Source organism: Canis lupus, chromosome 4 (genome assembly GCF_048164855.1).
Source record: "Canis lupus baileyi chromosome 4, mCanLup2.hap1, whole genome shotgun sequence".
Lineage (NCBI taxonomy): Eukaryota > Metazoa > Chordata > Mammalia > Carnivora > Canidae > Canis > Canis lupus.
The window spans coordinates 25,530,566-25,547,429 of record NC_132841.1 but is presented as its reverse complement, the minus strand read 5'-3'; the positions used below and the strand labels follow the sequence as shown (position 1 = coordinate 25,547,429).

Here is a 16,864-nt window from a genome sequence, read left to right as displayed (position 1 = left end):
AAAGCATGTACAAATGCACGCTGAATGTATATTAAATACTGAACACTATATACTTGGTGCTACAGGTTATGCGGTTATTAACACAGGCAAGGACTTACTTTACACCTTCTCATCTAGCTAGCATTCAAGGAAGGACTAGATAAAAAATAATGCCAAATGAGATAACTCAATAAAGGCAACTAGCATGGTTATATGATAGGCAGTGGGTGGGTTGAAAGTGAACAATGGCAACAGTTCATAGAAAGCAGGATAAGCAATTTTAGATAGCTGACCGGAAAAAGTCTTGCTGAGAGGATGATACCTGAGTTAAAAAGCTGAAGGGTTTCAACAAGTCAGCCCTTAGAACACTTGGGTGATAAGACTGAAGAACCTGAGAAGGAAAAGATACTGATGTTTAAGGAACTGTCAATGAGGGAAGGAGTAGAATAAGATGATATGACTTATAAGAAAAAAGACAAAAAAAAAAAAAAAAGACAAGATATTTAGGGTCTTATATATGATTGCATGAAGTGTAGACTTTGTTCTGTGAGCAACTAGCAGCTATGCAAGGGATTTTAACACCAAAGTGTCTTATGCCAATGTGCATTTTTAAAAGATCACTCCTATTCTTCTGTGGAGAATAGCTTAGAAGAGTTAGAAAGTAAAATTGAGGAGACTAGTTAATGCAGTAGGCCAGGAATAAAATAATAATATCTGATAACAGAGTAATAATTACTGATAAAAGAAGAATAAATAAATTCCAGATATACTTTAAAGATTGAGACTTCCTGAAAAAGGATAATCCTGAGCCTTACAATGATACCATGCAACAGATGGTTGATCAAGAGCAAACATCAAAATAATATGATACTAAACAATGAATGGGTCAACCAAGAAATCCAAGAGGAAATAAAAAATTACGTGGAAACAAATGAAAATACAATAGTCCAAAATATTTGAGACGCAACAAAAGTAATTCTAAGAGGTAGGTTTATAGTAATATAAGCCTACCTCAAGAACCAAGAAAAACCACAAATAAACAATCTAACCTTACACCTAAAGCAACTTAAAAAAACAAACAAACAAACAAACAAACAAAACCCCAAACCATCAAAGGAAGGAAATAAGATTAGAGCAGAAATAAATGATATAGAAACTAAAAAAACAACAGAACAGATCAATGAAGCCAGGAGCTGGCTACTTTGAAAAGATCAACAAAAGTGATAAACCTATATAGCCAGACTCATTAAAGACAAGCAAAAAAGACCCAAACAAAATGAAAAATGAAAGAGGAGAAATAACAATCAACATCAGAGAAATACAAATAATTGTTGTTACTTTCTTAAAAAGATTTTATTTATTCATGAGAGACACAGAGAGAGAGGCAGAGACGCAGGCAGAGGGAGAAGCAGATTCCCTGCCGGGAGCCCAATGAGGAACTTGATCCCAGGACGCCAGGATCATGCCCTGAGCTGAAGGCAGACGCTCAACCACTGAGCCACCCAGGCATCCCAGAAAAATACAAATAATTGCAAGAAGATATTATGAAAAATTTTATGCCAACAAATTGGAAAACCTAGGAGAACTGGATAAATTCTCAGAAACATATATAACTTACCAAACCTGGAGCAGGAAGAAAGAACAAATTTGAACATACCAGCAATGAAACTGAATCAGTAATCAAAAAACTCCCAACAAAGTCCAGGACAAGATGGTTTCATGGGTGATTGCTACCAAACACTTAGAGGAGACTTAATATCTATCAGCATCAAACTATTCAAAAAAAAACAAAACAAAACAAAACAAAAAACAGATGAGGAAGAAAACTTCCAAATTCATTCTATGAGGTCAGCATTATCCTGACTCCAGATAAAGATTGCACTAAAATAGAATGACAGCCTGATATCCCTGATGAACTTAGATGCCCAAGTCCTCAATAATACTAAGAAACTGAGACCATAAGTACATTAAAAAAAAAATCATTTGCCATGATCATATGGGATTTATTCCCAGGATGCAAGTGTAATTAAATATTCGGAAATCAATCAACATTATACATCATATCAATAAGAGAAAGGATAGAAATCAATAATTTCAATAGATGAAGAAAAAGCGTTTGATATATTACATGATTAAAAACCCTCAAAAAGCAGGTTCAGAAAACCCACAGTGAACAACACACTCAATGATGAAAACTGAGAGCTTTTCCTCTAATGTCAGGAAGAAGACAATGATGTCCACTCTCACCATTTTATTCAACATAGTACTGCAGGTCCTAGCCATAGCAATCAGACAACAAAAAGAAATAAAAGGTATCCAAATTAGTAAAGAAAAAGTAAAACTTTGACTATTTACAGATGGCATGATACCATATATAGAAAACCCAAGACTCCATCAAAAAACTACTGGAATAAATGAATTCAGTAAAGTTGCAGGATACAAAATCAATGTATAGAAATCTGTTGCATTTCTGTACACTAGTAATGAAACAGCAGGAGTAATTAAGAAACAACCTCATTTACAATTGTACCAAAAATAATAAAATACCTAGAAATAAACAAAGAGGTGAAAGATCTGTACTCTGCAAACCACAGAAACTGATGAAATAAATTGAAAATGACATAAAGAAATTAAAGACATTCCATGCTCATGGATTGGAAGAATATTATTAAAATGTCTACACTACTGAAGGCAATCTATTGATTTAATGTAATCCCTATCAAAACACCAACAGCATTTTTCACAGAACTAGAACAAACAATTCTAAAATTTGTATAGAACCACAAAGGACTCCAAACAGCCAAAGCAATCATGAAAAAGAAAAATAAACCTAGAGGTATCAAATCCCAAACTTCAAGTTATATTACAAAGCTGTATTGACCAAAACAGTATGGTACTGGCACAAAAACAGACATACAGATTAATAGAATAGGATACAAAAGCCAGAAATAAACCCACAATAACACTGTCAATTAATCTTTGACAAAGGAAACAAGAATATCCAATGGGAAAAAGAAAGTCTCTTCAACAAAAGGTGTTGGGAAAACCAAACAGACACATGCAGAAGAATGAAAGTGGATCACTTCTTACACCAGACACAAAAATAAACTCAAAATGGAATGAAGACCTAAATGTCAGACCTGAAATCATAAAAATCTCAGAAGAGAGCACAGGTTGTAATTTCTGACACTGGCCACAGCAACATTTTTCTAGTTATGTCTCCTGAGGCAAGGGAAACAAAAACAAAAATAAACTATTACTATTACATCAAAATAATAACCTTCTGCACAGCAGAGGAAACAATCAACAAAACTGAAAGGCAACCTATGAAATGGGAAAAGATACTGCCAATTACATATCTGATAAGAGGTTAGTATCTAAAATATATAAAGAACTGATACAACTCAACACCAAAAGGACCCAAACAATCCAATTTAAAAATAGGCAGAAGACATAAAGAAACATTTTTCTAAAGAAGATATCCAGTTGGCCAACAGACACATGAAAAGACGTTCAATATCACTCATCAAAAAAAAACAAAAAACAAAAAACAAAAACAAAAAAAAATATCACTCATCATCAGGGAACTGCAACTCAAAGCTACAATGAGATATCATTTCATACCTGTCAGAAAGGCTAAAATCAAAACCACAAGAAACGCAAGTGTTAATGAGGATGCGGAGACAAAGGAACCATCTTGCACTGTTGGTAGGAATGCAAACTGGTGAGCCACCGTGGAAAACTGTATGGAGGTTTCTCAAAAACATTAAAACTAGAATTACCAGGGGCACCTGGTTGCCTCAGCTGGTTAAGAGTCTGCCTCCTGCTCAAATCATGATCCCAGTGTCCTGGGATTTAGCTCCACACTGGGCTCCCTGCTGAGCTTCTCTCTCTCTTCCCCACTTGTGCTCTCTTGCACTATCTTGTCTCTCTCTCTCAGAAATCTTAAAAAAAATAAAAATAAAAAAAGAACTACCATATGATCCAATCATTGCACTACTGGCTATTTACTCCCAAAAATACAAGAACTCTAATTCAAAGAGAAACATGCATCCCTGTGTTTACTAGAGTATTGTTTATAATAGTTAAATTATGGAAGGTGTCCAAGTGTCCATCATTAGATGAATGGATAAAAAAATGTGGCATGTATATAAAATGGAATGTTATTCAGCCATAAAAAATAATAAAATCTTGCCATTTGCAATGACACGAATGGATCTATGGAGTATAATGCCAAATGAAATACATCAGTCAAAGAAAGACAAATACCATATGATTTCACACACATGTGGAATTTAAGAAACAAAACAAGCAAAGGAAAAAAAAGAGAGGCATACTAAGAAACAGACTCTTAACTATAGAAAACAAACTGATGTTAACCAGAGGGAAAGTGGGTAAGGGAATGGGTAAAATAGGTGATGGATTTAAAGAGTATGCTTATCTTGATGAGCACTGAGTAATATATAGAATTGTTCAATCACTCTAGTGTAATATAACACCGGATGTGAACTACACTGGAATTAAAATTAAAGTTTCTGATTTATATTTCCTGATACTGAGTAATGTTGAGCATTTTTTCATGGGTCTGTTGGCCATTGGTATTTCTTTGAAATGTCTGTTCATGTCTTCGACCCATTTCTTGACCTGATTATTAGGCTTTTGGGGGTTGAGTTTGATAGGCTCCTTATAGATCTTGGATACTTGCCCTTTATCTGATATGTCACTTGCAAAAATACTCTCCCATTCTACAGGTTGCCCTTTAGTTTTGCTGACTGTTGCTTTTGCTATGCAAAAGCTTTTTATCTTGATGAAATACCAATAGTTCATTTTTGCTTTTGTTTCCCTTGTCTTAAAAAGTTAGGTTTTAGATATAAGTCGCCTGGTCTCATTTTCTATTTCTGTATGCAAAATCATAAGTTTGTATGCAAAATCGTAGAGCAATAATATGATAAGAGCAATAATCCTAGTCATGTGGGCTCTGCCTTCAAGACCTAATTACTTCTCAAAGACCTTAACTCCAAATACTATAACAATGGGGATTAGATTTCAACATATGAATTTTGGAGGGACACAATTTATAGCAGACTATTTTACTTCTTCCTTTCTAATCTAGATATATTTTTCTTGCTTAATTGCTTTGGCTAGAACCCTAGTACAACGGAGAATAGAAATTTGCTTAGCTCTAGATCCAGGTTTTCTCCCATGTCTTTTTCTACAAGTTTTATAGTTTTCATTTTACATTTATTAAGCCTGCAATGTATTTTGATTTGATTTTGTATTGTGTGAGGTTTGGGTCAAGGTTCATTTTTTTTGCCTATGGATGTTCAATTCTGGAAGCAACATTTTGGAAAAGACATTGTTCCTACATTGAATTGGTTTTCTATCTTTGTCAAAAAATCAGCTGAGCATATTTGTATGAGTTCTTTAGTAATTTTTAATTCTTATTTTTTGTTATTTTCTCACGGGGTGTCCTAAGGCTTACAATATACATCTTATCATAATCTATTTAAGATCTATATAACTTAATTCCAGTAAGATATAGAAACTCAATTCCTATATAACACTATCTCCTCCTCTCTCATGCTATTATTACACATATTAAGTCTATATATTACAACATACATCATTTAAGTCTACATGAATTGCTATCATATATTATTTTATATAATATTATGCCTGGGATCCCTGGGTGGCGCAGCGGTTTAGCGCCTGCCTTTGGCCCAGGGCGCGATCCTGGAGACCCGGGATCGAATCCCACGTCAGGCTCCCGGTGCATGGAGCCTGCTTCTCCCTCTGCCTATGTCTCTATCTCTCTCTCTCTCTCTCTGTGAATATCATAAATAAATAAAAATAAAAAAAAAATTTTATGCCTTGTAGAGAAGAAAGGAGGGAAATATGTATTTATAGAGTTTGTTACACCGACTTTTTTATTTATCATTCTGGTTCTCTTAATTTCTTCCTGTGGACTTAGTCACCATTTAATGTCGTTTTCTTACTTTAATACAGGTTTGTTGCGACCCCACCTCCTTTGTGCTGTTATTGTTATATATATTACATTCTGATAAGTTATAAAGAATACAATTTTATATACAATATATAGTTTATAATACATATAAATGTATATATAAAATGTTTATATATTTTAATTTATATATTTGCATACATTTGCTTTTAAATGAGTTGAGAAAAAGAAATATGCAATGATGCTGTCTTCCATAATTACTTACATAATTACCTTTATTGGTACTCTTTGTTTTATTGTGTATAAATGTGAATTACTGTCTGTTGTCACTTTTAGCTTGAAAAACTCACTAGCATTTCTTATAAGGCAGATCTGCTAGCAACAAATTCTTTGATTTGCTTATCAGGGAAAGTATTTTGCCTTCATTTTTTAGATCTTTCTGCTGGACAAAAGGTTATTTGTGAATATTTTTTTTTCTTTCTGCACTTTAAATACGTGATCTCACTGCCTTCTAGTTTTCACTGATTCTGATGAGATGTCAGCTTAAAATCTTACTGGTGTTCCCTTTTATGTGATGACTTTTTTTCCTTGCTGCTTTCACGATTCCCTCTGTTGTCTTTCAAAAATTTGACTATTATGTGTCTTTGCACTTATCCTACTTGGCATTCATTGAGCTTCTGAGATGTGTAGATTAATGTTTTTCAATAAGTTTGGGAAGTCTTCAGTCATTATTTCCTCAAATATTTTCCTGTCTTTATTTCCAGACATCATAGTAGATGCAGTATAGAACTAGGCATGAAAATATTTCCATCCTCTCACCATGTGATCAGGGATAAGACACTTAAAATTTGTTGTCTCAAATTTCTTTACATGTAGAGTGGGATAAATTATACCAATAATATTCCATGTAACTCACTGGATTCCTGTGAGATCAAATTAAATAGTATCTAGAACACATAAAATATTGAATAAGTGTACATATATTTTCTCAAGGATAAAGCCTTGGGGTGCCTGGGTGGCTCAGTTTGTTAAGTGGATGTCTTCATTTTTTAAAAAAAATATTTTATTTATTTATTCACAGAGACAGAGAGAGAGAGAGAGAGAGAGAGGCAGAGGGAGAAGCAGGCTCCATGCAGGGAGCCTGATGTGGGAGTTGATCCCAGGTCTCCAGGATCACGCCCTGGACTGAAGGTGGCGCTAAACGGCTGAGCCACCCGGGCTGCCCTAAGTGGATGTCTTTAGCTCAGGTCATGATTCCAGGATTCTGAGATCAAGTCCCACACACTGGGCTCCCTGCTTCTTGGGGAGCTTGATTCTCCCTCTGCCTCTCTCTTTCTCTGTCTCTCACGAATAAATAAATAAAATCTTTTTTTTAAAAAAGGATAAGGCCTTTATCTATATGCCTTTGACCTAATTTTATCCATTAGTTATCATTTTTCCATACTGTATCATAATACTCCTCTGTTCTATCATATCTTTTTCAGCCAATATACGAATGCCAATCTCTTATGTCTTTAAGTGAAACTTCCCTCTCACTAGCACTCATTAACTTTATGTAATTTGCTACTATCATCATCTCTTTGATGTAGTCCTCCTCAAACTCTCTGTGGTAAAGGACAAATTGGTTATTTTAAGCTATTCAAACCTGGACTAATAATATGGTACTTTTGTGCATGACTCATGTGCAGATTATACCACAAGAAGCTCATTACAGGGGTTTCCCACCATTTGAAGTTGTCCATTCCCTGTTTAATGAGGAATCCAGTGATCATGCACCTGGATGCTGGGGGCAATGTCCACTTGCTAAAACGTTTCTAAATATGTACTCTCAGTTTCCGTGTTTAACTCACTGCAGGCTGGGATCAAATTTTTCCCAGACCACACTTTGGTCTAGTGTTTTGTTTTGTTTTGTTTTTTAACTGTCGCCAATGTTATAATCAAGGTCTACTACTCAGTTCACTCAGTGATGAACTCTTATCTTTCACAGCCATCCTTCTCTATCTCCTCTGTTGGTTTTAATTTTTCTTCTCCTTTTAGGTAACATGCTTCAAAGTATTGCTTTTGATAGTCTTCTTCCTATATTCTTCCTCTTGATAATCTCAATACTCTAAAAACTTTATCAAATCCATCATTATAGCAGACTCCTAAATCTGTGCCTTTAGCTCTCAGTTCTAAAGAGCCAGAGTTACATTTTAGATAACCTATGGGTAACTTGGCATTTCTATTTCAATATGTCCTAAAACAAACTCATTACTAGACAGTCATTTCTTCCTCTGGATTTATTAATAGAGCCATATTCTCTCAATTCATCCAAGACCATAACCTCTAACTTATTTTAGTCTGCCAAACACATTCCTTTCCAAAAGCTCTTGAGTTCTCTTCTTTCTTACTGGTATCTTAGTTAAGGTCCTTATCTCTCTTGCCTTGACCTACACTAACATAACACTTTTCTAATTAGCGTTCCTCTAAGTAATCTCTCTCAACCTGGGTCAGGTTAATATAGCCAGCACAGTTTTGATCTTACTACTCTACCTATTCAAAAACTTTCAAAAATACTGCATTGCTTTAGCACTCCATGATATAGCACTAATTTCACATTTTACCATTAACTTATGTGAATTAAGTTTGACAAGCCAACAATTTCCTTAACAATCCAAGCAATTATAAACATCAGTAAATATTTATTGAATGACTAACTTAAATGATGAAAACATTTAGATTCAAGATAATTGAGAATAAAAATCACTCTATACTGTTTATATGATTATATGCTTTTTTATTACTATTCTTTTACTAAAACCATCTATAGCCAATGCTATTTTCACATGTCTAATAATATTGCTGCTGGTTTTACTTTTGGATGAACTACATTGTTGCCTCCTGCTGTTACTGAGAAATGCATTAAAGCAGGTCACGTGGTTTTCCTCATGTCAACAAATGATGGCTCAATTAGGCAGATAAGTATCTACAGCCCTCAGCAGAATCTTCAGTCCATTCTCAGCAGTTTAGAAAAGCACTCTGGTTAGCATTAGAGCTAAGGAAACGAACACTTGTAATTCTTTAAGCATTCAATTAAATTTTTAAATTCAAGACTGGCTATTGAATGTTTCCAAACACAAACAGTGTGGAAGTAGAATTTCATCATGAATGAGCACTCTAAAATCTGATGTGTATGTAAATTTCTTAATGAAATGAGATTATGACATTTCTGATTCACTGTTTGCAGTATAAACACTTATGGATGATCCATTTTGCTAATTCTCTCATCAACAGAATAATTCTATGTTGGATTGCTAATTAATGGGCAGTGTTTGCTTGCATTGAACCAAAGGAATTCCAACTAGAAAATACATGGTATTGATGAGTCACCTTGTTGAATAAAGCCATACAGTTAATGAAAGGAAACCTCAGGAATGCAGAGTACAAATGAAAATTAGGAAGCAGAAAAGGTCCCAGAGTAGTCAAGCACCAAAATATTTAGTACTTGGCTTATTTACTCTTTTCTTCTTCTTCTTCTTCTTTTTTTTTTAAAGATTGGTTGATTGATTTATAGAGAGCTTGAGCAGGGTGAGGGTCAGAGGGAGAAATAAACTCAGGCAGACTCCATGCTGAGCTCCGAACCCCAAAGAGAGCTCAAGCTTATGACTGGAGTTGAAATCAAGAGTTGGATACTTAACCCACTGAGTCACCCATGTGCTCCTATACACTCTTTTCTAAAACTGATACATACTTAATAAAATTTTTTACATGCTAAAAAATTAGAAATAAAAAAATTAGAAGGTTGTTAGTGATGATATATACCAGCTCTAGAAGTCATAAAATGATTACAAAATATCTATATGTATTCAAAAGATATAGTATTTTGGAGCCAACTAAAATAAAAGGAACTAAAGGTACCATAGAATAGACCCACATAAAAGCCCAATAACTAACATACTGTAAATAATGATTTTTTTCCCTCACTTACTTTAGATCTTTAGATCTCTTCTCAATGTCACCTTACCAGCAAGTCATTCTTTATTTATTGAGTGATGGGCAGAATGTGATGGGTGAAGCTTAGAAGATCAGAAATATGAAAACAAATATAAACAAATATTTATAGTAGCTAATTTGTAATAGTCACAAACAAGAAGCAACCTAGATGTCCTTTAAGGAAGGAATACTTAAATTGTAGCACTTCCATACCATGGAATACTATTTATCAATAAAAAAGAATGGACCACTGATATATGGAACAATCTGGAGGAATCTCCAGGACTATGCTGAGTAAAAAAAAACCCAATCAAAAGGTGACATAGTGCATGATTCCCAACCTTGAGTACTGTGAGAAACAAAGTTATAGGGTTTAAGTTACAGTTTACAGTATTTTGTCACAGTAGCCTGAATTAAGACAATCAGGGACCCTTGTGAGGGATATGTTTGGTATTCTGGATTATATCAATGTCAATATAATAGCTGTAATATTCTACTATATAATATTATACACGTTAACTTGGGAAAACTTATGTAAAGGCTATGTGATATTTTTCTGTATTATTTGTTACAATTGCATGTGAATCTTTAATTATCTCAAAATAAAAATTTAGTTAAAAAAGAAAAAAAGACCTGGGATGCCTGGGTGATTCAGTTGGTTAAGCATCTGCCTTCAGCTCAGGTCATGATCACAGGGTCCTGGATCGAGCCCCATGTTGGGCTCCCTGCTCAGTGAGGAGTCTGCCCCTCAAATCTCAATCTCAAACTTGGAGATTCAGAATACCACTAGTCAAACTTGCTTTCTTTTTCTATTTGTAAAATTAATTATGGTTGACAACAAAACATTTCTCTCTGTACTAAAGAGTTCCTCCTTCTGTTCTCTTTCCTCCCTTCTCATGAAAATTTTCTTGCTTTAAAATACATTAATATTACACTCACTGTGACTGAAAGAGCTGATAGATATTTTTTGATAGATGTATTTTTAATCTCTTCCTTCTCTACTTCTACAACAGATATGAATTATGGTAATAAAGACACTTGTCTGAAGAATTTGCAGATATTTTCAAATAATTCTAACCATATTTTGCATGCATATAAAAATAGTTCATAATTAATGGAAAGAACATAGAGATTTAAAGGGAGATGCAATTATAACAAAACTATGTATAAACCACATGTGTATGTATACATTAACTAATATGCATATGAGCTATATATATAACTATATATTAAACTACTATCATGTGTTAAATCTGAAGGTGATTTTAGGTAACATAATTTAGTACTATAAGAGGCATATAGTCAACGTAATAAGACATTACACAACACAAAATCAGTTTCCTAAATGGTTTCAAAAATATTCTCTTAGAAAAGTGGCTGGAAGAAGGGTGGACCAAGATGGTGGCATAGGAAAATTCTGAATTCACTTTTTCCCCATGGACACATTGAATCTACACATGGAACTACATATGGAATATACATGTGGAGCTACATATAGAAAAATCCCATCTGAAAAAGGCCTGAAAACTAGCTGTACAACTTTTTTGCAACAAATGGTAAAGGGACACACTGAGACAGGTAGTAGAGGCAGAGATGTAGTCTCACCAAAAACCCATCCCTGGGTTTCAGATCAAGAAGATCTGAAAAACAGATTTTTCTGTGAGGACTGATGGGTTTGTACCACATAGCAGGTACCCCAGTGCCTGACCTGCAGAGGAGAGATGAGTCCCCAAAACATCTGGCTTTGAAAACTACTGGGGTTCATGTCCAGGAAGCTCAAAGGACAATAAAGGAACTTAGATATTTTTCTTAAAAGGCTCTTCAGCAAACTGACCTGCCCCTATGACCACTGCAAAGCAGTAGTTTAAAAATACAGTCTGTATGTAAAGGAAATTCATTTGCTAATCTCAGAGTGCCTGCTGGAGGGGTAGGGGCCTGTTGGGACTCTCTTTAGGATGGGAACTCTGATAGGTGCCATTTTTGTTCTCTTCTGCAATGACAGTGTCAGCACATACCTCTTGACTGAGAAAGCCAGCAGGTAAGCACTAGCCCTGCACTTTACTGCTGCCTCACTGAGATTAGCAGGCATGAGCAGACTACACAGGGGACACTCCCTGAACACTCTCTGGTGGCCAAAAAGGCCTGCATTTCTAGTTCCATGGGACTTTAATAATCAGAGAGAGTTTTTGGCAGGCTACCACATCAAGGCACACAGACAACAGACTGAAACACATTCCCAATCTTTCTCTGAAAAGGCTTATTTACTTGTCCTTGAGTTTCAGCCTGAGCAACAGGCTTCAGGCTTGCCACACATCTAGATATTATAGTGGTAGTCTCAGGGAAAATAGGTCAGGGGTCCCCATCTTCACACTCTCCCTTGGCTTGTTGGTACCTCTCCAAAAGGAGCTTATACACTCATCTAAAGCCACAGTTTTGAGATCCTTTCTTCTGAACACTGACAGATCTTGGCACACCCTCAATAACTGGGACTTATCAAGAATAAATCAGGTTGCTTACACAATCACAAAGGTTTGAGAGATAACCACAAGCTAGGTTCAAAGGTAAGTTTCATCTCCTACAGGAAGTCACTCCTTCAAGACTGGGAGAGGTAGCTATTTCAGCTAACACATAAAAACTAACAGAAAGTCATGTAAATGAGGAAAGAGAGCACTAAGTTCCATACAATAGAACTAGATAAAATCTGAGGGGAAAAAAAATGATAGGGAGAGAAGTAATTTATTCAATAAAAAATTCAAAGTAATGGTCATAAGATGCTCATTGAACTTGAGAAAGGGTAAATGAACACAGTGAGAACTTCCATAGAGACAGAAAGTATAAGAAAGTACCAAACAGAATTCACAGAGCTGAGGAATATAATAATTGAGCTGAAAAATAAACTAGAAGAAGCAAAAGAAAAGATCAAAGATTTAGAAGACAGGAGAGTAGAACTGACCCAGAGTATCAAAAAGAAAAAAGAATTTTTAAAAAGTGAGGCTAGCTTAAGGGAAATATTGAGTGGAATATCATTTGCATTATAGAGGTCCCAAAAGGAGAAGAGAGAAAAAGGGGCAGAAAACTTATTGAAAAAATATGACTGAAAATGTCCCTAACCTGGGGCATGAAACAGATGCCCAGATCTAGAAGCCCACAGAGGTCCAGATAAGAATGCAAAGAGATCCACACCAAGACACATTATAATTAAAATGTCAAAAGTTACAGATTAAAGAGATAATCTTAAAAACTACAAGAGAAAAACAAGTTGTTATGCACAATGAAACCCCCATAACACTTTATGCAGATTTTTCAACAGAAATTTTGTAGACCAGAGGCAGTGGCAAAATATATTCATAGTACTGAAGGGGAAAAACTTCCAACCTAGAATACTTTACTCTGCAAGATTATTGTTCAGAATTGACGGTAAGATAGAGTTTTCCAAACAAGCAAAAGTTAAAGATGCTCACTACCACTAAACTGATATTATAAGAAATGTTAAAGGTACTTCTTTAAGCTTAATGGAAAGCATTAATTAGTAATAAGAAAACATATAACAGTAGAAATCTAACTGGTAAGTGTAAGTAAGATAGGGGATTAATCATTTACAAAACTATTATAATAGTTAAAATACAAAAGTAGTAAAAATAACCATAACTACAATAATCAGTTAAGATACACAAAATAAAGAGATGTAAAATGTGACATCAGAATCATTAAATTTGGGGGGCCAGATAAAAATATAGAGTTTTAGAATGCATTCAACTTAACTTGCTATCACATTTTTTAAAAACTGCTATATATATCTGGGCTGTTATATATCAGCTTCATGGTAACCACAAAGCAAAACCTGTAGTGGATACATAAAATATAATATAAAGGAATCTAAGCATAACACTAAAGAAAGTCATCACCAGAAGGGAAGACAGCACAAGAAAGGAACACAGAGGAAGTACAAAACAGCCAGAAAACAATGAAGAAAATGGCAGTAAGAACATATCTTTAAATATAAATGGACTAAATTCACCAACCAAAAGACAAGGGCTGAATGAATTAAAACAAAACAAAACAAAACAAAAGGACCTGGGGCACCTGGGTGGCTCAGTGGTTGAGCATCTGCCTTTGGCTCAGGGCTGATCCTGAAACCCAGGATTTAGTCCTGCATCAGGCTCCCTACAGGGAGTCTGCTTTTCTTTCAGAGTGTGTCTCTGCCTCTCTCTGTGTCTCTCATGAATAAATAAAATCTTCTTTAAAAAAAAAAAAAAAAAAAAAAAAAGGAAAAAGACCTAGCTATATACTGCTTATAATACACTTACCTAAGATGTAAGGACATACATAAACTGAAAGTAAAGTGATGGAAAAAGGTGTTCCACATTAATGGAAATCAAAAGACAACTAGGGTAGTTATACTTATATCAAACAAAATAGGTCTTAAAACAAAGAATATAATAAAAGACAAAGAATAGCATTACATGATTATAAAGAGGTCACTCCAACAAAAGGATGCAGCATTTGTAAATATTTATGCATGCAACCTAAGAGCACCTGAATACAAAAAGCAAATATTAATAGACCTATAGAGAGAAACTGGCAGCAATACAATAATGGGGAACCTTAATACCTCACTTCAATCAATGGATAGATCTTTCAGACAGAAAAGCAATAAAGAAACATCAACCTTAAATGACACATTAGGCCAGATGGACATAATAGATATACACAGAACATTTCATCTAAATTGTTCTCAAGTGCACATAGAAAACATTCTTCAGTATAGATCATATATTAGGTCACAATACAAGTCTCAACAAATTTATGAGCACTGAAATCATGTCATGCCTCTTTTCTGACCACAATGGTGTGAGACTAGAAATCAGTTACAGGAAGAAAACTAGAAAAGTCACAAGTATGTGCAGATTAAACTACTGAATAACCAATGGGTCAACAAAGAAATCAAAGGAGAAATCAAAGATACCTGCAGAGAAATGAAAATGGAAATAACAGCTTCCAAAATCTGTGGGATGAAAGAAAAGCAGTTCTTAGAGGGAAGTTCATTACCTACCTCTCAAATTAACAAAAATATCAAATAATCTAACTTTACACCTGAAATAGAAAAAAATATTAGCTTGAAGTTCATAGAAGAAATGAAATAACAAAGATCCAAGTGAAAATAAATGAAACAGGAGAAGGGTGCCTGGCTGGATCAGTTGGTGGGGCATGCAACTCTCTTCTGGTTGTAAGCTCAAGCCAAATGTTAGGCATAAAGAGAACTTAAAAAAAAAATGAAACAGATGAAAAAGATAATAGAAAATATCAGTGACACTAAGTGCTAGTTCTTTGAAAAGATAAACAAGATTGACTAACCTTGAGCTAGAGAATTCAAATAAATAAAAGGAGAAAGTAAAGAAGAGATTACAACTGAAACCACAGAAATTGAAAGGATTAGAAGAAACTACTATGAACAAGTATAGCTAACAAATTGGACCTAGAAAAAAATGGATAAATTCTTAGGAACATTCAATTTTCCAAGACTAAATCATGAAGAAATGGAACATCTGAATAGACCATTACTAGCAAGGAGACGGAATCAGTAGTTTAAAACCTGCCATCAAACAAAAGTCTAAAGCCAGATGGCTTCACTGGTGACTTTTACAAAACACTTAAAGAAGATTTAATACCTGTCCTTCTCAAAAAAAAAAAAAAAAAAAAAAAAAAAAGGAAGGAAATACTTCAAAATTCATTTTATGGGGCCAGTATTACCCTGACACCAAAATCAGACAACAGCACCACAAGAAAAGAATTATAGGCCAATATTCTTGATGAAAATAGATGCAAATATCCTCAGTGAAATATTAGCAAATGAAATTCAATATGGCATTGAAAGGATCATCCATGGTGATTAAGTGGGTTTTATTCTGGGGATGGAAATATGGTTCAACACCTACCAATCATTAAACGTTACACACATTAGGAAAATGAAGGCAAACTATCATACAATCATTTCATAGCAGAAAAAGCATGTGACATTATTCAACACCATTTATGATAAAAACTAAAACTGGGTATAGATGGAATGCATATCTACATAATAAAGGCCATATATGACAGGTCAACAGCTAACATCATACTCAATGATGAAATGCTGAAAACTTTTCCTCTAATAGGATCAGAAATAAGACAAAGACATCCACTCTCACTACTTTTATTCAATAGTTTGAAAATCCTAGCCAGAGCTATTAGGCAAGAAAATGAAATAAAGGCATCCAAATCCAAAGGAAGAGGTAAAACTATTACTATTTACAGGTAACACAATTATTTTATACAGAAACTCTAAAGATTCCACCAAAAACTCTTAAAAAAATCCATAAAGATGGAGGATACAATATCAATATACAACAATCTGATTCATTTCTATACCATAACAAACTATCCAAAAGAGGAATTCATTATATCTTTACAGACACCTCTAATATAATCCATCCCCCAGGGTCTCCCACTCCACATTGCATGTCTTTTTCCATAGTAAGAACACAGGTCCCTAATGGATATCAACTCATTTACTCCTGTGCTCAAAAAAGTTTTAGAATTAGTTTGCCCGTTAAACAAATCTACTAAAAAGGATTTAGTATTTGTTTTTCTAATAATTTCTTCCTCTGCTACTCTGCCCCAAATTGAAGATCTATATAGTCCAACTTTGTGCACATAAATTACTTGGATTAGTCCTCCCTTCTTCCTTCTTTTCTTTCTTATCTTCACTGTGATTATAGTATTCATTTCACTTTTGCCAATTAAGTTCATTTGTTTAAGTCTGCTTACAGTTTTAGGTCCCATACCCTACTGATAATATTTTTATTCAACCTTTTGAATAGGTGATATTAATGTGCTACCATAATTACACACACAAAAAAATACTCCAAGAAGTGTCATGCCCCCTCATTATCTTTTCCACTGCACTTTCTA

General features: G+C 34.5%; 1 protein-coding gene across 20 annotated transcripts in view; it reads right to left on the bottom strand.

Moving 5' to 3' along the window:
• ADK (adenosine kinase) overlaps positions 1–16,864 on the bottom strand; it is a 506,565-nt gene that overhangs the window by 220,398 nt on the left and 269,303 nt on the right. For 5 of the 20 annotated variants that reach the window (XM_072823663.1, XM_072823670.1, XM_072823666.1 and 2 more), the window contains one exon: positions 302–370. The exons of the other annotated variants lie outside the window; for them this stretch is intronic. In XM_072823663.1, coding sequence (XP_072679764.1) covers positions 302–370 — 69 coding nt within the window. The remainder of the gene's footprint in view (positions 1–301; positions 371–16,864) is intronic. 20 annotated transcript variants of the gene reach the window in all.